At 42.8% G+C, this 22,237-nt stretch overlaps 1 protein-coding gene across 1 annotated transcript in view; it reads right to left on the bottom strand.

Moving 5' to 3' along the window:
• Positions 1 to 3,817: 3,817 nt before the first annotated feature.
• jag2b (jagged canonical Notch ligand 2b) overlaps positions 3,818 to 22,237 on the bottom strand; it is a 42,258-nt gene continuing 23,838 nt past the window's right edge. Inside the window, exons 6-26 of the mRNA XM_076084595.1 lie at positions 21,336 to 21,466; positions 19,682 to 19,801; positions 18,842 to 18,955; positions 18,423 to 18,536; positions 17,193 to 17,309; positions 16,750 to 16,796; positions 16,405 to 16,578; positions 12,672 to 12,834; positions 12,407 to 12,568; positions 11,742 to 11,855; positions 11,462 to 11,575; positions 11,153 to 11,266; positions 10,437 to 10,553; positions 9,738 to 9,765; positions 9,055 to 9,140; positions 8,016 to 8,129; positions 7,721 to 7,836; positions 7,276 to 7,533; positions 6,997 to 7,128; positions 6,503 to 6,653; positions 3,818 to 6,372 (exon numbers count right to left, since the gene is read on the bottom strand). Of these exons, the coding sequence (XP_075940710.1) occupies positions 5,852 to 6,372; positions 6,503 to 6,653; positions 6,997 to 7,128; positions 7,276 to 7,533; positions 7,721 to 7,836; positions 8,016 to 8,129; positions 9,055 to 9,140; positions 9,738 to 9,765; positions 10,437 to 10,553; positions 11,153 to 11,266; positions 11,462 to 11,575; positions 11,742 to 11,855; positions 12,407 to 12,568; positions 12,672 to 12,834; positions 16,405 to 16,578; positions 16,750 to 16,796; positions 17,193 to 17,309; positions 18,423 to 18,536; positions 18,842 to 18,955; positions 19,682 to 19,801; positions 21,336 to 21,466 (3,007 nt within the window). The 3' untranslated portion in view covers positions 3,818 to 5,851. The remainder of the gene's footprint in view (positions 6,373 to 6,502; positions 6,654 to 6,996; positions 7,129 to 7,275; positions 7,534 to 7,720; positions 7,837 to 8,015; positions 8,130 to 9,054; positions 9,141 to 9,737; positions 9,766 to 10,436; positions 10,554 to 11,152; positions 11,267 to 11,461; positions 11,576 to 11,741; positions 11,856 to 12,406; positions 12,569 to 12,671; positions 12,835 to 16,404; positions 16,579 to 16,749; positions 16,797 to 17,192; positions 17,310 to 18,422; positions 18,537 to 18,841; positions 18,956 to 19,681; positions 19,802 to 21,335; positions 21,467 to 22,237) is intronic.

Below are 22,237 nucleotides of genomic sequence, written 5' to 3'. Positions count from 1 at the left end.
TGTTGGTTGAACAATACAAGATATTTAAAGACACCACAATGAGTTCTGGGGAATTGGGATTATTTCTAACCCTCTGCTGACATTCTATACATCAAATTATAAATTGGTTGATTGAGGAATTAAAAGATGAATCAATAATAGGAATCATTAGTTGCAGCCATATTTTTTTATTTCTTTCTTAAAAATGTTTCTATAAATGATACATAAATCTCTTGTTCAGATTTTTGATTATCATACATACTCATAAGGGGCTTCCTTCCCTAACCCCTTTATTTCAATTCATATTTAAGTATACTTTTCTGTGTCCTGTTACTTCTCCCAGGGTAATTGCTAAGTTTACCTGCACAAATCATTTCAGTTTCCTCTCAAGACAATTGTTCATTTATACACATCCACACGCTGAACAGGTGGCCCAGAAAAGTTGCTACGGCACTGTAGACTCCCAGTCGCACTCCCCCCCCCCCACCACCTCCTGGTGCAGTGGGTACATGTGAGGGTTACTGCAGCGGCAAAGCAGACCTGCAGTGCCAGCCAACTAACATACACAGATACAGTCAGTACATTGTGACTTGTTTTCCCGCCTCAGTGCCAGCTGCAGCCCGCTGCCCACCAGCACGTGCCAGCTTGATGTCCCATCGGGGCCATGTTTGGTTTACGACTGCGTATGCGCATGTGTGTGTGTGTGTTTAAAGGGACGGAGGGCTTAGCCTAAAATCCTGCCACCCAGCTGCTTCCACTGTCGGATGTTCCCAAAGACCCACATCAACAGATGTACAGAGCAGCGACATGGAGCAGGAGCGCGCACAAAATACCATCTCACAGTCAGTCAGTGTACCGCAGTCTGCAGTGTGTGCAGAAGGTGCATGTGTGTATGAAAGAGACTCGGTAACCTTCTCCGCCTTAATGCAGCAACGATAAATGAAGTCATGTGCTCTGCATTTAGGCTCTTTCCTCTGCTTGTTAATGCTTTCACCATTTTGAGTGGTGTAGTACGGCGTGTTTACAAATGCAGCATACTGAGATGTCCTTGGCTGTTGTAAGGAGCCACTTTTGGAATCTGGTGTCAGTTTACTGATGCAGTCTGGGATCAGTGTGTTGGTAGTGGTGTGTGTATGGGGGGGGGGGGGGGGGGGGGGGGCAACTGACAGGCAACTTGGCATCACAATAATGCTTGGACAACAGGACCAAACTCCTCTGAAAGTGAATTTACAGTCATACGTATATTAATATACGTAGTAAGCTGAATCATCTCCCTTCCTGTGACTCCACCACTTCCACAAAGCTGTGTAAGTCGATCCGGCCTTTCCGACAAGGGAAGGTCCTATTAGCGCCAGCCAGAGGCACCCATGGGATCCAGGAGGAAAAGTGTCCCACCCCACCACCACTCGGCCCAGCATCATAACATTACTCATGAAACATTCACATCTCTCTGTGGCCAGGATGATCACGCCAGCCTCCAATTGGCGGAGACCAGATCGGCCCAGAACAGGAGACGAGGTCCTATTGGTGTGGTGGGAGAGAGAGACTGGAGAGTGATGGCAGGATGGCGGGGAGGCTGGTGAGGTTATTGGATCAATCGATCCAGGCCGTCCTCAGCCGACACAGACGAGGGCAAGGGCAAGGACTGCAGGGTTTCAGGAGTTTGTTATTCTTGTGCGAGTGGCAGTTAGAAGTTATGAGTTAGTCGTTTTGATGTATTAACACATGTAACCGAGGTATTAAGCTGAGCAGAGCTTTTGTGCATCCGTTTCTAATCTTTCTGCCTTCACACCAGTACTATGGAGGCGAATGCAGTTTTACTTTTGGGGTTTAAAACATCGCAACATTTCATTTGAAAAGCTCGACATTTGGTCTGAATAATCTGGAACCGCTTCCTTTGAACAAATAGTCCTCTGACGTGGGAACATTTGCTTATTTTGTCATTGGGTCAGGTGACCCTTTAAAGCACTGGAGAAGGCTTGGTTTACACCATTCTCAAAATTGGGTCTGGGGCAAGTCGCCAGAGGGGGGGGGGGGGGGGGGGGGGGGGGGTCTGTGATAAATATACAAAAGGCTTCATGGTTTAATGAATATTTAAATGTTTAATAGTTCAAAAATGAATAACTCTTAAAATCTGCAAATACGTTAAAACACTATTATTTGTGTTATTTTACATAAAGACTATAAAAGTGTATCTTGGAAGTAGTCATTGGCTGAAATAAGATGGAGAACCCCTCTGGTTTACACTAAACTACAGCATAGGTAAAATATAAAACGTGATCTCAGTAAGTGAAAGTAGCATTCATTTACCTTTTTTTAAATAGTTGTTAAATAAGAGCAGTTTCCTACATACACATCCAGCAGACAGAGCTATATTAGCATTCATTTGTAGGTGCATTTCTGGCCTCCTCAACAATACGGCTAATATTCAGTCTCCTCTTAGCTCCGTTTTTGGTCTCCACCGACTCCTGGGGGAAATGTATAACTTTTTAGCTAAATGACTGCCGCTATTTTAGTTTACATCAAAGACTGCGGTTTTGTGTTGGACAGGTAGTGAACAGTAGGTTTACAGTAGAGTTGTTGACCATAAAACCAAAACAATGAACTGAAAGACACTAAAAAAAAAAACACCTTTTAGAGCTGCAGTCAGGTAGTAATCCTCTGTGGCTTCATCATTACGAGCAACCTTTTATATTACTAAGTCATTTTATCAATTGTTAGTATACAAACCTAGATTACTGCAGCTTTAAGGCATGACGACATGTTTAACTCTAATTGTTATCGGATGATAGATTATTTTCAATGTGTCATGATACACAATTTTCTTGTGTAAATAAATATTACAAAGCAATTACTACATCCGATTTATCTAGTAAGCTTCACTAAAATGTGATTTGTCTACTTCTAAAAGAATAGTCTTAATATTCTAGCAGACTTTAGGCAAACTTTGTTTTGTCAACCGCTGTTTCCAAAGTCAAGAATAAATTGTAAAGCTCGAGTTTTAAAACACAAATGAAAGTTTCTAAAAAGTTTGAACATCTAACTGGACCATGACGAAAGTTGCAGCACAAGTGAGTGGACCTTTAGTTTTTTGTGAATTTAGATTTACTCTCACATTGTCAACATTCCTAATGTTGTGTACTGCAAACCAAATATTACAAGCGTGATCAACATGTGTCAAAACTGCTTTAATAAATAACTGGGATGATTATTTAGAACAATGAAACATCCACTAAAATAATGGAAACCTTTGTATAAAATTAACTTATGTCCCTTTAAAGAATAAAATGTATACAATATGCATATTCAGCTTTTAACACCAGCAGTGATGCATCTTTAATTCTTTATTTTGCTGTGTCCCATTTACAGAAAATACGATGCCGGTTTGAGACAATGACATGATATGAAAAAGTCGGTCATTTTGAACTGAGTTGGTATCTTAAAAAAAAAAAAGAAACAGAAAAAAAACAAAAACAACAACACCTGCATGGTAGCAAAGACATCTGCAAATATTGTTCCCTTCATTAAAGCCTTTAAACCAAACATGAAGCTAATGAATGACGTCAACATTTGACCTACTGACATCCACATTCATGACACTTAAAAGAGTCACGGTGGACTGATTCGTTTTTTTTAAATCCTCCATAAAGTGTTGTATTCCAGCAATCTCCGTGACAGCAAAGCGAGACAAGGAGAGCACTTTACTCAGGCGAATAAAACACGCCACTATACACCACACAATGTTTCAAAGAGTTACTTTCCTTAGTAGTGAAAACAAACCAACAACATAAAAAGATGACCATCGATACACAAATAATGCATTACTTATTACATTAAGGCACCTGAAACAAAAGGATTCGTGACGGGTTTAGAAATGGCTTGAGAACTTTTTAAGGCTATAATGTTGGTAGCTTTGCAACACTGTCGGCCAAAAGTTTGTTTTTCACCAAATCCTGATTAAACAACCATAATCAGTGACGAGTTATTTAAAAATGACTAGTGATAAAGACCGGGTCAAATAATGTAGAAGTAGACGGCTGCTCTGCTTCCAAACTGGCAGAAAAGCAGGAGCAAGTTGCATTTCTAGGGCACACCCCCCCCCCCTTTTTGTGTTGTCACAAAGGGTGAGCCAACAGGCCTACTGTGACATCACCGATTGACGAGTGGCCATAGCGGCGACTTGCTTCGAAGTTTCCGTCGCTAAAGAGCAGCGCGGCAGCCGTTTATCTGCACTATTTGACACATTTTTGACCTACCCTTTAAATATGACCATGTTAAAAATCTGTTTTGCTATGGAACTGTGAAATTCTAAGAACACAGATGATACATTAATAAATCTTTCCTAATATTAATACAGGTTTGCTTCAATAGAGAGAATTATGTGCAAAGGAATTGAGATTTCTTTGTATCCAAAAACTATCCGAGCCATCATTTGTTTTGCTGTCAATCTATGGTTGACTAAGATCAATAGGTTAATTTTGCCAGGCTGATAGAAGACTGAGACCAGATCTAATTATGTTGGACCATAGCCTGGAAAAAGCTTTTTATCATTAAAATTGTTAATGGACGTGGCAATCCTTTGGCCAGGTATTTCATGGTAAGGGTACTAGGGTTCACTGATTTGCCCTAACTAAAAAGCACTAAAGACATAGCCACAACTCTCGATGTGACAGCTAGTCACAAAAAAAAAGAAAAAAAGAAACGTGTCCTCACGAATAACCATTGATAAACCCTTCAGAAATGCCTTCACAGGTGGTACCTCATTGTAAAGGTTCTTAACTGTGGGACTCTGGATATGAAGCGTTATAAAACGTGCCCATTTCGACTGGCATAAATAAAAGGAATGGCGTTGTAAAAAATAAAATAAAAAATAATATTATTCATAATAACAATAATAATAATAATAATAAAAATGTGTGACTTGTCTTTAAGTTACTTATTTCAAATATACACAGCGACTCCTTTAGTATTTACACATATGTACAGAGTATTCATTTCTGTTTTGATCAAATACCTTGAATGGCGTTGCTGTGAAATTGAACTCTAGATGTACACTTCCCTTTGAGATTTGAGAACAAGGAGGTCAAACTGGGCAGCGCGACTCGGAGCCTCGACGCGGCCCTTAGAAAGGCACTTGCTACCAACTCAAATACTGCAAAAAAAAAAAAAATCCTCAAACAAAGCTTTCAGCCAAGACAACTGAGAGACAGGTGAAGAAAATGGAAGGCCACATAGTAGGCACTGGGGTTTCTGTCCCCTCCCCCCCCCCCCTCCAGGCCAAGTGTTTTGGTAAGGCTGGCGCATGACGGCCACAGGTGGATTGGTGGGCAAAGCTGGAACGAGACAGAGCAAAGGGAGGTCTTCCTCTGTTGCTGTAACAGCAGTCCATGTCCCTCAAAACCCTTCCTCCCTCCCCTCCCCCCACATTGAACAGGAGCCCGCTGACAATTTAACAAAATCATAAACATCTGTAAACAAACAAACAAAAATCTTTACACAGGTTGTTTTTTTTTTTTCCTCCTTTTCGATGATTCATCGTTTTCAAAAATGGTACAATTCCATAAACAAAAATTGCAGAGAGCTTCTTTAGCCTCTTGAACAACAACATTTCAGCCCCTTCTGTACATAACTAAAGAAAAATAAGTAAACACAGAAGCAAAAAAAAAAAAAAAAAAAGGATGTTCACTGTGCTCTAGCCTCCTGAATCAAAAAGTACTTCAGGGGACAGTGACAAAAACATGAAAACAAAGCAAAGAGCGGCTTATTAAAACACAAAGCCTTTTTTTCTTCCCAAAAGTAATCCAAAAAGAAGAATAGCTGCTGCCTTGCAGCTTCCCTCGCTTCCACATTGAGAGTCCTTTGTTTAAATGTCTTATACACAATGGTCTTTCTGACCGGTCAAGACGGCACTGACATTTTTCCAGCGGTTGTCTTTGGTGCTGTAGCCTGGGGTCCGGTGGGGTGCTTTGAGGGGTGAACTGGAACTGTGCATGGTACAGATCACTTCCCCACTGGACTGCACTGCAGTCTTGGAGCACTTATAAACTTGCTGCTTTCCCGCCTCTGCTCCACCACACTCCTCCTCGAGCTCAAGCTCGCCTTCCGTCTCCTCCTCCTCCCCCTCATCACACGTCCGATAGGGGCCCATGAGCTTTTTGCGCTCCTGCTCGGCGTCCCTGTTGCTTTCTTTCAGCTGCTGCTGCTGCTGCTGCTGCTGCTGACGTCCCACGACGAGCCTAAGTGGCTGCCACTGGTTGTTCACGTTGTCGTCGGCAGCTGGTCGCGAGTTCCTCTCGCGCTCTTTTCTCCGTTTGCGCGTCCACCAAACGCATACGATAATGCAGAACAGGCAGAGCAAGCAGAACACCACACATAGTAGAGGCACCTGGTAATCTGCTGACATCAAGATGTTCAAGGGAGGACAAGGAGTAGAAATCAGTAGAAATAGTGAGGATACTAACTGAGGAACTGAACGAGGACCACAACAAACCCTTGTGGGACACCCTTGTTAATTATTACTCACCGACTGAGGGGGGCATGACCTGTGTTTCCACTTTGACCTCAATAACTGCCAGCATCACGGTACTGTTGTGCCGCTTGGACAAGGTGCCAACTATAGCGCTGGCTGCCTCCTGGATCAGACTGTGGTCCGGTAGATCCTCCGGCTGGAAAGACTGAGAACCAAACCAGAGAAAATGAGACATAACAGCTGGGAACAAGCGCCAAGTCTGGAATATTTACAATATATATTTAAACATGTATACAATATACATTTTTTTGGGGAAAAAAAAAAATGTATATTGAACGCAAAACGTTGTGCGAGTAATTTTAGGGTTAACTGTTTTGTACAAATAGCCAGAGAGTAGCACTAGTTGTTTGGGTATTTGTGTCCCAACCAACTCAAACTGTGCAACACTGTGCTTCTCAACCTAAATGGGAGTTTATTAACACTGTAGAACGTAAGAATATAGTGTGTGTGCTAAGCCAAGAACAAGACAACGCAGATCATTCACTTACTATAGCCACTTCTACAGCATCCTGATTGGACCGAGAGAGGTCACACAAAAGCAGTAGGGCGTGGTCTTTTGACAAGCGTCGGGTGTCAGGAAGATACCTCAGCTCATAGCAGATGTTCTCCACTGTTGTTCCCTGAACAGGCGCACACACACACACACACACACACACACACACACAAACACACATACTGATCAGGGATAATACAAAAAAACAACAACCACAGCCTGAAAATGTGTTCACGACTTCAACAGCAAAGATTTATATGAAGAGATGACTCACTGGTGGTACTTTGTCTCTGTTGAAGACAAGTGTCACGCGGCCACAGCTGTTGTCCAAATGTCCGGTGTTTGGCTGGCACTTGGTGGTTGCTTGTGGAGGTGAGGGTCCAGCCATGGAACAAACCCCCCACTGTTGGCAAGGGGGAGAGAAGCACGTCAGGTAGCTGTGCTCCAGACACTCTCGTCCAGCCGGGCAGGACTGCTGTTTCTGGTCCTGGTCTGGAGACTGGAGCAGACAGGGACGCCGACCACACAGCACCTGATGTCACAAAGTCAAAAAAAAAAAAAATCACCAACATGTAAACCGACAAAAACATTTATAATGGTGTACCAACAACTAAGAAACCCGTCAGATAGTTTGTGCATTGGTTGAAACTCTTTCTACCTTGCTGTTGTTTGAGTTTGTTTGTAAGTGAGGAGTAGCAGAGTTAAGCTGGCACTGTTACCTTTGTACAGTCCACTTTGCCATTGATGCAATGGCAGCTGTTGCACTCTTCCTCCCAGTGGCTGCCATGGGGAAACTGCAGCCCAGCATAGTAGCAAGTCCTCCCAACACCTATAACTACATACAGACAGAGACATGTTGTACTTCTCCAGCAAGAGGGCTGCAGTCATGTGTGACTCAATCAATGGCTGAATCAAAGTTGTCAAAATTCTGCACAATGAGGCAAAATGTTGCCTATATAATGGAATCAATGAGTGAGTATGACTTCAAAGAGCAGAGAATAAAGATGTACTTACATTCTTGGCATCGCGCTCCCGTTCTACCGAGCGGACAGATGCAGCGGAAACCGTTAATCTCGTCCACACAGGTGGCACCGTAGGCACAAGGTGAAGACTGGCACTCGTTTATGTCTGTAAAGGTAAGAGATGCATCAAATTTAAGTTGGATGTAGGTCCTGGATCCCAACATGTTTAGCTACCGACCCTTTATAGTAAAGGCCCGGTCACAACACAGCTACATTTGTACTATGTCTTTGCGAAATATAAGTTTGGTGACATCGGAACTACTTGTAGGGCTTGTTAGTAACTGGAACGTTTTCTGTACCGAGCTATTTACTTCTAGTAGCTTGCCAACTTACAGTTAGCTCATTAGCTTGGACACGAACAGGATAATGAACTACAAAAATGATCAACCGTAGCCTCAGAAATGTCTGCAAAATTGTACGTTTTAAATGACCACATTTATCCTCATAAATGAGTAAATTGTGCACAGGTTTGACCACCGACCCATCTCTAATTTGAGCAGTTCTTTGAACGACACATATCAATTGGTCCTTCCCACCAATATCACAGAGAGCCCGAGCCATTGTCATCCAGATTCCACATGAACACAGTCTGGATGAGAATTCTCAAATTCAAGCCTGAGAGAAAAGGTGAACGCTATCCGGCCCGAAACAAAAGAGCGGAGAAGAAGAATTTCAGGGTCACCGAGTAATTTGTCTTCCGTGTGCGTTTGTGTGACTGTGTGAGTACGGAGGAGGGACGACCTCTGACCTCTGAGGCGTTAGAGGACCAAGAAAAAGGGAGAGGGCGGCGTACCGGTCTTACATTTAGGTGTCAATGTGTCCATCACCTCCTTGTCACCCGCTTTTCCTTTCGGTCTCTCCTTGCTCCACCTATCCATCCTCTTAATCATACCATGTTGCCATGGCTATGTTAGGCTCTTATGAATGATGAATGAGGTTTAGGATTTTGATTTTAAATGTTTTGGTTGAGGGTTTTGCATATTTGCTCTGCATCTAAAAAGCAGGTAAAGTAACCTCGTATCATTACTCACTGATTCGGCAGTCTGGTCCGGCGAATCCGGGAGCGCACTCGCACCGAAACCAGTTGACTCCATCCACACAGATGCCGCCATTGTAACTGCGAGAGGAAAGAAATAAACTATTAGATGAGGCAGTATAAGAGCCACATCCTTTCCAGCCGCAACAAAGCAGATCGTTTTTGTGTGTGGGTGTGTGTGTGTATGTGGCGGTGGAGAGAGGGGGGGGGTCACAAGGCTCAATTCAACTCATCAATACAAGCCTCCACCTTTCAGATGCTAATTGGCGTGTCCAGTCCCTCCCCTCCCCTCCCCTCCTCTCCTCTCATCATGCCCTCTCCTTCCATTCCTCCTCAAAGCCCGTCTCCCCCCCAGGTCGCATGAGAAGAATGGACACGAACGCCCTCCCCCCGCCACTCAACCCCCCACCTGCATTCACCATGGGCTAGGTGGGACTCTTGCCCCCCCCCCACCCCCCTTCAGAAAACCTCTCTCCATCTCTCCCTGTCCTATTCAATATCCAAACCCCCTCCTCTGAGAGATGCTCCTTTGAGGCTTGATTTAAGGACAACTTCCACTGCATTTAGCGGCCCTTCACCCCTCCAGCCTGCAAGGTCTGTGTGAAGTGTGGAGATGAGGGAGACGGGGGAAAGTTTGGCTACGCCACAGGAGTGAGTGAGGCAGGAAACTGTACATACCATGGGTGAGGGTTGCAGTCGTTTATATCTGGAGAAAAGAACAACAAAAAGGAGACTTTTAGCGTTACGTTGTTAGAGGGCCACGTGTGTGTAAATTGCCATTGCATTAATAAAATGTACGGATTTTTTTGAAGATAAAAATATTGAATATTTAGCTACAAGTTCTACTTGTGACACTTTTTAATGTTAGCTGCCTACATTTTTTGCTAAAACACCTAGGACATGTTAATATATCCAAGTTATCTTACGATGGCACAAATTCCTCTTGTATTACAAGCTCAGAAACTGTAAAGTTAATGTAAATATCACATCCCATGTGAGCTGGTTTATAACTTATATACTCATTGTAGCATTACAGAGAAGCCCTCCCCATCAGTGGTTCATTAAATACCACTGTCACAATGTGCAGCCTTGAATAAATCACACATTTGCTTATTTTACTTGAGTTACTGTGACATTTAAAGCTCTTAAATATCGCAGGTGTTGGTGCTTGGCTACACTCGCAGAAAGAGACTTTGAAACATCACTTCATAAAATATAGTAAACCAAGATAATCAACATGCTAAGAAACAAAGAAATGTTCCATCACATCACAAACACTGGGCACGTGGGCCTTAAAAGGAATAATAAGTACATGATGAGCTAAGAGCAGGGTGACTTTTATGTCAGTTATATGCAAAGCTTCATGGAGAGACTAACTTTGGCCACAGGTGGGGCCTTCCCAGCCCTCTTTGCAGATGCAGGTGAAGGTGTCTCCTCCTCCCACACAGGTTCCACCGTTGGAACAAGGACTGGAGGCACATGTGCTGTTCCTGGCTGTGGGAAGAGAGAAAGCATTAGTCAGATCACGGATCTTACAAACAGAAAATGGTATGAACAGCATACTTGGACAATAAATCACATATTACAGTGTTTTGGCAATAAAACCTGAAACTCAAATTGCTCATCAATTATCCTTGAATATTTCCTGAATGTTGCGCCTGCAGTCCAGAGTAGAAGAGCAATACATTGTTGCTCATTTTGCAAAACGGAAAGAAATGCACTGAATTCAGAACCATATTTTCAAGTGTTGTTGTGATGCAGATGTATTAATTAGCAGGAATGTAGCACAACATTATTTATATGTGAAAGTGCAATAAAAATATTTACTCTCAAAAAAAAAGTCAATGTCGGCAACTTATGACCCTCATGGATTGTTTGACATATATTTATTTATATATGGGAATGTGGTAAACCCTTAAATCTGAATTGATTTAATAGCCAAACTTTGACTGTATCCTTAAATATACCTTTTGTATTATTCTGGCTGTCAATGCAGTTCCAGAATCTAATAGGCTAAATTAGTCTGGTTCCAGACATCTGAAACACAGCTGATTCAAATATGTTCAGAGACAGCCGCCATCCCGAGGCCTCACCTGTGTTGCATGCGTTTCCTCCCCAACCAGGCGGGCAGGCACAGCGGAAGGCATCCCCGCGGTCGTAGCAGGTGCCTCCGTTACTGCAGGTGGTTGCATCACACTGACTCTCGCCTGACCAGGATGACAGAGAAACACTGAGGTCACACACACACACACACACATGATCTTCGTATGACCATTCATAGCATCAGTGAGAAAGAAAATTCTTATGCTCCAACACACAAACACGTGTCAGCCATATTGGAGTCGGGGTCGCAGCAAGCTATGAACATGACCACACATTAACAGAGAGTCGACATAACTCACGGGAATGGCAGGTCTTGCCCTTCCAGTTGTCGGCACACTCGCAGTAGAAGTCGTTCACCAGGTCGACGCAGCGGCCGCCATTCTTACACGGGTTGTGTCTGCACTCATTGACATCTGGAGGACGGAGGAAGAGCGGTTAGATCTTTGCCCAAAACGTCTGTTATTTAGTGCAAAGAAATCTGAAACAGAGTAGGCTGAAGCGCTACCACAGGCAGGCATGCTCTTTTTTAAAATCTAAACTCTGCATAGATAGATTCTGCATAGTTGCAGAGGGACTCACTGAAGTCGCACAGTCGACCCTCCCAGCCATCAGGACAGAAGCACTGAAAGGAGTTCACGCCATCAATGCAGGTCCCTCCGTTTCCACAGAGGTTGTTGATGCAGTCGTTAATATCTGAAAAAGTGAGGGGGGGGTTAACGTTTTCAGCAGGACGACTCAGAAGATCTACGACTTTTAGTAACACTCTGTGCAAGTAGTTCACTTCAGAAATGTTTATAACACACTATTATGCATTTGTGAACAAAAATAAGAAAATGTTAGGCGTTTATTAAGGGATAACAATCATTGTTTATTTTTTTACTTATTAGATATGACAAAAATTTTGTTAGACTGTGTATATGTAAAATGTTAGACATTAATAGAACTTTACATCTTCTTACAATAACATCAAAATGTGTTATAAACCATCTATAATTAAACGCTAAATAGGGGAGGGGAATAAAAAAGAAAGAAAAAGTAATAGACTGGTATAACTGTTTTGAGGAAATTACAGGATATTCGTGTTTTGTGGAATAAAATATTAATGATAGAAATGTGTGCAGTATTTGTAAATTAATTTAAAAAAGCATTTTGAAGGCAAATTACCAACTTTTTTTTTCACTTTTTGAAATACAGTTGTCTGTATGATCTTTAATAAACATCTCAAAGCAAGAGTCTCTACGTACTTTCATGACAGTAGATGCCACTGAAACCCAGATCACACATGCAGGTGAAGTTGCCCGCTGGCTGGCTGATGCAGCGTCCTCGTGGACCACAAACATTGGACGAGATGTGCCGCACTCCAGCGGAGTCGTTGGTTGCTACGGCAATAGTGCAGCTGTCAATCACTGCAAGAATAAAAAAAACTTTTAAAAAAACTGTTCAAATTGATTACTTGTCTTTCACATAGTAGTTAAACAGCGTTTCATCATTGCAGACAACTTCAGTCACCTTGACACGGAGCGGTTTGGCAGTTCTCCTTGAGCCGCTCACACGTCTTCCCCTCGAAGCCTTCGGGACATGCGCAGTAGAAGTCCTGGTCCATGCTGTGGCACCTGGCCTCATTCTCACAAGGGTTTGGATCACAAGCGTCCGAGGGGGACCAGCCATAGATCTGAGGAAACATTAAGGAGACAAAGATATGCATTTACAATACAGTCAGTATACACATCAGTCAAATTGAAGAAATAAAACTTCTAAAAATCACACTTAAAGCGGCTTAAGATTAAGATTTTTATGTTGATAAAAGGATTAACTCTCCGTTTCTTCATCATTCGGATTGACGGTGGTTATTTTGGTTTTCTGGACCTCAACTTTATTGTTCTGATTCAGTCTCACCGCCGAGAGCATCAGCTCTGAAAACCGACTGTACACTTCCTGCCCAGCACCAAACGGCACATAGACAAAGTTAGCAACTAACTGGTGAACGTAGTGGAGTACTTCTAACCGCTCAAGAGACAGATAGTTCCTTCAGGAGTTGGTAGAGACCAAAATAGAGCTGAAACGAGAGTAAATAGTTTAGGTTGTTTTTTTTTTTTTGCCAGCATTTTCACCACAGCAAGTTTATGAGGCGATAACATGTCAATGTGTTAAAAAGCAGGGCTGGCCGATATTTCAGTACGATAATTTATCGTCTTATTTAAAATCGTATCGCGACTGAGATATCATGATACACGTACTAACTCAGCTTTCTCTGATGAAACTCCGTTAAATCAAACTATTGTCTTAATCTGATTACTAAGCTTCACCATGTGGTTTTCTCATATACCATTTATTGAACTACCGTCGAACATGCTATACCCTCATATATATCGGTATCAAGGTATGAAATGACCTATATTGGGATAGTGTTTTTTACATTTATTTCTCCAGGGAAAGTAGTTCCAACTAATTTGACATTCAAAAAGTTTCAAAAATTCACATCCAAAAGAACCAGCACCAACGCACTCTTCTACGAATGCTTCCTCACAATTACAGTCCTCTGATTCCATTGAGCAGCTCCACCGGGTCACAGAGGTACAGTGCCTTGCCCAAGGACATTTGGACGGTAGTTGTGGGAGGCGATAGGCTGCTGCTGCTGCTGCTGCTGCCATAATAACTCAATTTACCAAACGCCATCACCTCACAAAGACGGTTTTCTGATGATTATTAAAACAAGTGAAGACGCAAGTGAATGAGCGACAGAGAAAGCTGATCTTAAGTCTGTGCAGGTGAGCGGCTTTGCTTGGCTCAAGCCACCGCTGCCGCTCAGAACAAATCGAAGGTAAGTGGACGGGCAAAGTAAGCCTCAGAAAGTGTCCCTAAGCTCATCAAGGGAATCCAAATGCTTCTGGTTTTACATCTGTGCCGTGCTTAACCTCGCAAGATTACTCTGAGACACGAGCCTGGCAGAAGAGAAAGAAAGAGTGAGACACTGAGCAGGCACGAGAAAGATGGAGCCCATTATGAGGGCAAATATTGACACTGGTCCAACATCATGCAGAGCCACAGTGAATATAATAACGATAAATCATCCATCATACCACTGTGACACAGGCCACGGCGACATATTTTGCCATTTCTACATGGAGCAACACAGAGGTTGGAGTGAAAATCGCCCAGTTTCTGTAAACAGAAGCCTACTTGTGCATAAACTTTGGGTTGAACCCTTTTTGCCATTTAAGGTGCTGAACGAGGGAGTTGGAGGAGGGCAACAGGGTGGGGGAAGTCTGTGGTCACACAGTTTATTTTACTCTTCAGTGTCAAGGCCAGATACATTTTTTTCCTTCACTTTGCATGCGTGTGGTCAGGGGAGCGTGTCTGAGGGCAAGAGCGCCAATAAATCTTCAGCACATTAAGGGAACTGTTCGGACTGTTTCATTGCAGCAGACAGGTTCGAAGGTAAGGGGCGCCAGGTTGCGATTGACGACCACTTTGAGAGATTGGCAACCAATTCTTGAACTCTGGTTGCCATCAGTGGAAACCACTTCTCAACATGTAAAATAATAGGTAAAGCAAACGGCTTAATATCCACCTCAGTTTACATCAGCTGTATGCGAGAGGGGATTCAGCTGTCTAAGCAGAATCAAGACAGATTGGAGGTCAACTCTAAGAGTGGAGATGATGGACGTGCTGATGTTGGTGTCATTTAACGGACTAACAATCCAAGACTTCAATGCTGAAGGGCCAATGGATCCGTCGGCACAAAAGGCCCAGAAAGCCAGAATTTGAAAGGGAGAGAACGGACGAACAAGCAACCAGCGACTTGCTGGATTCATTTTTGAGAGATCTGTGAAGAACATCACAACAGCTGCACTACTGCTATTTTGCATACCAGGAATAGAGGGGGGGGGGGCACGTTAACCATGGGCGAAGGAAGACGGGGGCCACTTTACGTCCCTGTCCTACTTTGTTTTTGAGTTATTTTAAAGCAGTCTGTATCCCTGCAAACGCACCTATATTCCAACGCTGTGAAAAGACCTTTCAATCATTCCCACCGGCCCATGCGTGTCAAGACCAGACGATTGTCTACAGATATGCCCATTTCAATATGTGCAGGCAGCTGTCTGCACGGCAGACATAAATTGACATTCTTGCGCTGGTTTATAGATTTAATCATTAGTGAGCGGGTTGCTACATTTCTTCACACAAGCTGCAATTAGGCCCCTCCCCTTCCCAAGTGAATCCGGCGCCCTTAACGGATTCAAATTCTGTAAAGTATCAGTTAAAACAAACTACAAAGAAGTCAGTTTTCTTTTTGGTTTGACTCCCAAAAATAAATGATGTGTGTGAAACAAAGGATTAAATCTATAAACTGGTATCAAATGATCAAGACAGGGATGTCACCTATAAGAGAGTAGATGTGCATTTCCAGTTGTCCTTATTCCTTCCTTTAGATCAGAAATGAAAAAAAAAAAAACACCTTTTCACAATCAAACTTCTGTGGGCTTGAGAGGAGACACTAATCAGGGAAATATGATGCATAGTTGTGGCACTGCAGGGCAGGGCAGGAATCTACGCCGTGCCATAGCAGGCATCAGGGCTCGGTAGTATGCGGGCAGAAATTCAGCAGCGTCCCCTCATTCAGAGAGGCTCATATTTATAGTCGAGATGCTAAAACAGGATTGGCTCCTGACCAGCAATGTCCTCCATTCAGGACCCAAGAGATGCAGTGAAGTGTCAGCTTCCTCACTGCTAACCTACATTAGCCTCAAACACACACACACACACACACACCTCAAATATAAAAAAGGCTGCAGCAAAGACAGAAGAAGTTTGCAATAAAACCCAGGCCTGGCTTATTGGGCTTGGAACGTACTACACAACTTTTAGGCAGATCGTACTTTGGCAAAGGACAGTTGGCTTAGATAACTGTGCTGTAATGACTACTGCAGTTTGAGTATTTGCACAGCATTACAAGTCGCTTTGTGTATATTTAAAAAAATCGAATCATCATGCAAGTATTATAATTCTCTTCCTTTCACCAAATCATCATCATGGCTTCCATTGTGTGATGTTATTGGCATGTTTTTCCATGGCAATTTATAAAGTTCATTGGATGCTAGGAGCATTATGACACGCTTTACGGCAGTTGCTGTCCACAGCGATCATCTTCTGTAAAAATCAAAAGCTATCACCAGCTTATAAACCGTCACTGTATCCACAATAATCCAATCGAATGTGACTCGTGGAACATGAGACTCACCTCACACAGCTGTCCAGCAAACTGTGGCGGGCATTGACACACAAAGCCGTCCAACAATGCGTGGCAATGGCCGCCGTTCTGGCATGGTCCGCTGTCGCACTTATTCCTCTGGATTTCACAGTGAGAGCCCACAAAACCTGGAGGACACCGGCAGTGGTGACCCCTGGGGCCCACCTAAAGAAGAAAACAAAAGAACAATGAAGAGACCAATGGCAACGACAAACACAAGGCGGTGGATCTTTGGCGCACAGACTGTGTGGGCATCTCCACGCTGTCTTGGCTCACGTTTGGTGCAAGACGACTGGGTAAAGTGGAATATGAAGATTCAAATGAAAACATTCATACCTTGCATGTTGCTCCATTCTGGCACTGACCATGGCAGCCGTTGAGGTCTGAAGAGGAAGAAGAAGACGTGAATGATTACGTTTTATTATCAAACATTATGAAGAACATGGAATATGTATCACCTTATCCACTACAGTGTGGGATGTGCACAGATTAATTTAAAGTTTGGAAAAGAAATGACTAGTGAAGCTAATAGAGTGCCAGATAAACCTTGTATAGATTGTGACTGGTCATGCAGTGGATCCTCAGCAAGGAACTGGGCATGCAAGTTCAGTCAGGATGATTCAGTTTGCCAAGACGAAAGAGGAACGGGTTACCACATGTGGGGAAAGCAGGTGACGCTAAACTACACCTGTGTTGTGAGTCCAGGAAGTGAGAGGAGGCGATTGAAAGTAGCAGAAATTTAGAAGTGACTTTTAAGGGAAAGGGGAAGAAATACTGACTGATGTCACAGTTTTGTCCGGACCATCCTCGAAAACAGTCGCAGTAATATCCGCCAATCAAATTTTTGCAAGAGTAAGCGTTCACACAGGGAACGTTTCCTGCACACTCATTTGCATCTGTAAAGGCAGGAAGTAGAAGCAGACCGAGTCCATCAATTGAAACAACAACCAAGAAAAGTACAAAGAGACAGAAAAGAGACCAGAAACCCAACCTGGTTATTTGGTTAAGTCATCTCAGCATCTATGTGGTAAAAAAAAGATGCTTTTTGGTTGCATATTGGGAAATGTAGGATCCAGTGTTTTTGGGGCTGGACTTATACTTGGGAGTGAAAGTCAGGACACCTCGGCCTCTGTTGCTTCAATGTTGTTCATTTTCTAACACTCTGTCTAAACTTTGTCATTGCAATATTAAAAATCGCTGGACTACTGATGATTTAATGCATAACTATTAGAGACTCATATAATATTTACTATAAAGGGGGTGGGGGGGGGGGGGGGGGGGTGGCAGTCAGTAGGGAGTCCTGCTGTGTTCACTCACACACCTGTCTTCTCTCTGAAACCCTAAACCACACACACACACACACACACACGCACACGCGCACACACACACACGCACACACGCACACACGCACACACACGCCAGGTAAAACAGGAGGCCAATGGCTGCCTGTAAGCTGAGATCCGAGCTGGTAAGATGACACTGAACACTTTTCTGAACTCTTTTTCCTACCTTCAGGGCCGCCCCCCCCCACACACACACACACACACACACACACTCTAACTTTGTTTACCGGTCGTAATCCATTTCCTGGCTTCACGCTGGTCACGTCCGCTTGTTGGGACGGTAGGCGTAGTGTAAAAACGAATGCCACAGACAGCGACAAACAAACAGCCAGATATAGACACACTAGTAGCTCATAAAGTCATTGAGAAAAAAAAGAAAAAAAGAAAAGAGCAGGGCAGCTGCCAGCACATCCAGGATATTGATAGCTTGTACTCTGGCAATGGACCTCAGGTTGCTGGTTGCCAATTCAAATCCAAAAACACATCTGAGCAGTGTCTCCGAGGTCATTTTATTTGTTCTAGAAAACGGAAAGAAACTCCTGCAAAAACACGTCTTCCCTGGAGAAATGAAGAGTTGTTTGCCAAAGAACTGAAATCCTGAACACGGGAAGTACCGTTTTTTTTAACCGCCTCTGGTAAAATAAAATGTTTGTGTTGATGGCTCACCTATCTGGCAGGTCTTTCCCTCCCACTGTGGAGGGCACACGCACTTGAAGCCGTCCTCCAGGTCGACACAGGTTCCACCCTGAGCACATGGACTGGAGGCACACTCGTCCAAATCTGAAAAAAAAAGAACACACCTCAACTCACTTTCTGTTTATTTCTAACTACATGCAACATTTGTGTTGGACTTGAGTTAGACTTTAACAAGATGATGGTGAAAGAGGACAAGAAGGAGAGAGACGACAGGTTTGGGGGGTAAGAGAGCATGGACTAGTTAAGAAGTAAAACGTTAATCTCCAAATTAGTTAGTGGATGTGTTTGGAAGAAAAGGATGAAAAAAGCAGTGGCTGAGAGTGAAAGATGTAAGTGCAAGTCTGAGGATGGAAGAAGTGGAGATGATTGAGAGTAGTGCAGGGGCTCACTGTCGGCACAGGTCGGACCCTCCCAGCCCGGCGGACACTGGCACTCGAACCCTGTGGGAACCTCGTGGCATGCGCCACCGTTGACGCAAGGGTTGGAAACACAGGCGTGATCGGCTGATGGAGGGAGGAGAGTTCAAAGAAGGGAAAAGTAAAACATTACTCTTTTTTCTTACAGATTCAGATTATAGATTGGGCTTTTTGTCGGTAAGCAATTTTCTTCAATCATTTCAATAATCTCATAGGGCATTCTTTGTCATACAATAGTACTTAAGACACTGCTAGGATTGTAACTAAGGATTCAATTAATGCTTGTTTATTGATCAATAAAATAGACAAAATCAACAAAAAAACAAATTGTGACTAAATCACAATTTCTCAGAGCCAGAGACAATCTCTTAATCTTCAAATTGCTTGTTAATCAAAAGTCCAAAACCAAAACGATATTCAGTTTACAATCACATAAGGCAAAGAAATGCAGCAAATATTCACATCTGAAAAGCTTAAACCAGCAAATTTCTTTCTGAATGACCATCACCAACATTCCCTACAACTAGAAGACTTTTTTAGAATTTTTGTTAGCAGAGCACGAGAGTGCATTTTATTTGTTGTTTTACATTTTTTATATTTTAAAATTCAAATTCCAAAGTCTGAATATTGAATATATAAAGTTCATTGCTAGTTGGCAGGGTGTACTTGCCATTATATAATCATTATATTAGTGGCATCAAATGGTCTGAAGAAGACAATATCGTTCTCTAATATTCTGGGACAACACGTCGCTCAACAAGCGTAGTTCTTGTGACGGGCCTTTCATAAACAGCAGTGCAGGTTGTCTCTCACCTATCTGACAGGCCTTGCCAGAGTATCCCTGAGGACAGGCGCAGTGGTACTCGTCCGGTTCAGTGTTGGTGCAGGTTCCTCTGTTGACACAAGGCTGGTGGCGACCACAGTAATTCAGATCTGGAGGAAGACACATTTAGAGACACGAAGACTCCAATTCAGTGATTTCACCCATTTTAGACCAAATCTCCAAATTAGAGAAGATATATTCATCAAGAAACTTCTAATTAATGTGCTCTGTGTTTCAATACACTACCCGTATGTGATTATTAGGAATTGGGAGCGTCAAGCTGGTGACGCTCATTCTCCAGTTGGGCGGCATTAAATTATTGGAAAAGAAGAGGGCGCAATGAGAGGACAGAGTTTAATGAAACACACCAAAGTGATGTACAACACATGACGTAGATGTTTGTTTCATGTACTAATCTGAGGAACGTTTTAGCCTCCTCATCGCTCCACCTTCAGACTTTGTTAATTGGATCGACCCCGTGAGATAACTCTCGTTTCACCACTTTATCCGGTAGTTCCCTGCAAGCTTGTTGAGATCCACCAGCTGTCGAACTCTGACAGGAAGCACAGAGTGTTTTCACAACCACTCTGCTGCACTCCATTATGATAAAGGTTTTACATTATTTACAGGTCACAGCCAAGTGGTTAAGTTGCAGTTTTTAGTCAGTTATAGACTGAATAGACTCCTAGATGTCCCTTTTCTTCTTTAATTGCGAATGATTTTTTTTCCGTACACCTAAGAAACTCAACGAAACCCTATTTGATCCCTGCACACCATCCTTAGGGTAAAGGCCAGGTCACCCTACAGGCTGGTAAATAAAAGAGCAGGGATCCGTCTCCACTGGGGATCTGAGGACACGTTCTCATCCCCCGAAGAGCCCTCGGTGACGAAGGGATGTGAGGGGGGGGATCGAGTGTCCCTGCTGCTGCTCCGATGCCACAGGAGGTAAAACTATCCAGCTGCTGTTCTCGAGTCAGAGAGAACTCAGACCTCATGTGAAGGTACGTTAATGTACCTTTAAATACTGTTTTTATTTTGCAAAACATAAAATATTCATGATCCATCATTGTGATTATTATTTTCTTTATTCACTGACATCTGAAAGACGGAGCATAAATTTTGCTATCGGATCCAAAAATCTTTTAAATTGAACACTGCGATATGATTTGCTTTGACATTTTGATCCTTTAATTTTCCGTCATCGTTGTTTACTCTGTATTTTATTTGTTTATTTACTACGCATTTTCCTATATAGAGCACCTCCCCATTTACTTTTGCCAGTTCCACCCGGATGAAGAACAAGTGAGGTCGAAACCAGCTGCCGTTTGAACCAACATGCCAGCAAGATAAAGGCTTTTGATAGAACGTCTCTCCTTACGCTACCTAAAAGTGCCCGAAGAACACTTTTGCAACTAATTCATTGTTTGATCTATAAAATGTCAAAAAAAAAAAAAAAAAAAAGAACATTTCGTCAACAACGTCACTATTGGCCCGTTACTCCCGTTATTTCCTTCTTCCAACAAGAACACCAGGAGCAGCATTTCAGCAGCTACTGTAGCGTTAGAGAACGTGCAGGATGAGAGCGGGCGCTTTGCCAGCATCTTGTGTGGGAGGCCATGAAACAAAACAAAAACTTTTCCATACCTTTATCGCACATCATGCCACCCCAGTTCGTCTCGCAGTTGCACTGCCACCGGACGTTGCAGGTCCCGTGGACGCATCCGGGGTGAAGCTCACATTCATCACAGAACTGGCCCTGCCAGCCGTAGTTACACCTGTCAAACACAGACGCGTACATCATTTCACTCGTCTAATCCCTTTACCTGCTCTCTGAGGCATCCCCGCTTTCCATTTCATTGGCTGTTTATTTCTTCGCACTCTCTTAAATCATAAGATCATTCTCTAAAAAAATAAAAACACAATAGATCAAGACAGTCAAGACAGTCTGGAAAAAAAGCAAAAGTTAAATAAGCTTTAAATGAGCGGTCGTAGCTATTAAACATTGAAATATTAAAATGTTTTTTTATTGTGTGGGACTTCCCATCATCACCAACACCTTCAATTATGTATTAAAAAAATCATCCAACAGTTTTACACCGAGTTAATAGTAAAGGCCTTCTAAGACATGGCATACAACTTCCATTACAGAGTTATGTCTTCTAAATGTTCTACAGGGACAAAAAAAAGAAACAAAGTCAATGTAACCTAATAAAAACACATGATTTGTTACTCTCAGTTGATCACTGGAAGATAAAGTAATAATAATAATCCAGGGAGTTTCCTGTGAACCGATCAGATTTTTTAAAAAGGTCTTAACGACTGTGTTCAAGTCCAGTGAGAAGCTGCCAAAAATAAAAGCCAAGTTTCTCAAAAGAAACCAATAAATTAAGTTGTTTTATAAGAAACATTTATTATGAAGTCTGTGGCAAGAGGCACCGATTCATGACTCAAACCACTTAGCTGCAGGAGCTGCTAAACGTGCAAAAGGAACAAAGAGAGCCTCCTCGACAACCTGCCCAACAGTGGAAACGCACCTCATACTGCAT

The sequence above is a fragment of the Anarhichas minor genome, unplaced genomic scaffold, assembly GCF_050575085.1.
Source record: "Anarhichas minor isolate MPS153535 unplaced genomic scaffold, ASM5057508v1 ptg000136l, whole genome shotgun sequence".
Lineage (NCBI taxonomy): Eukaryota > Metazoa > Chordata > Actinopteri > Perciformes > Anarhichadidae > Anarhichas > Anarhichas minor.
The sequence above is the reverse complement of the archived record's forward strand: the minus strand, read 5'-3'. Positions and strand labels throughout refer to the sequence as shown.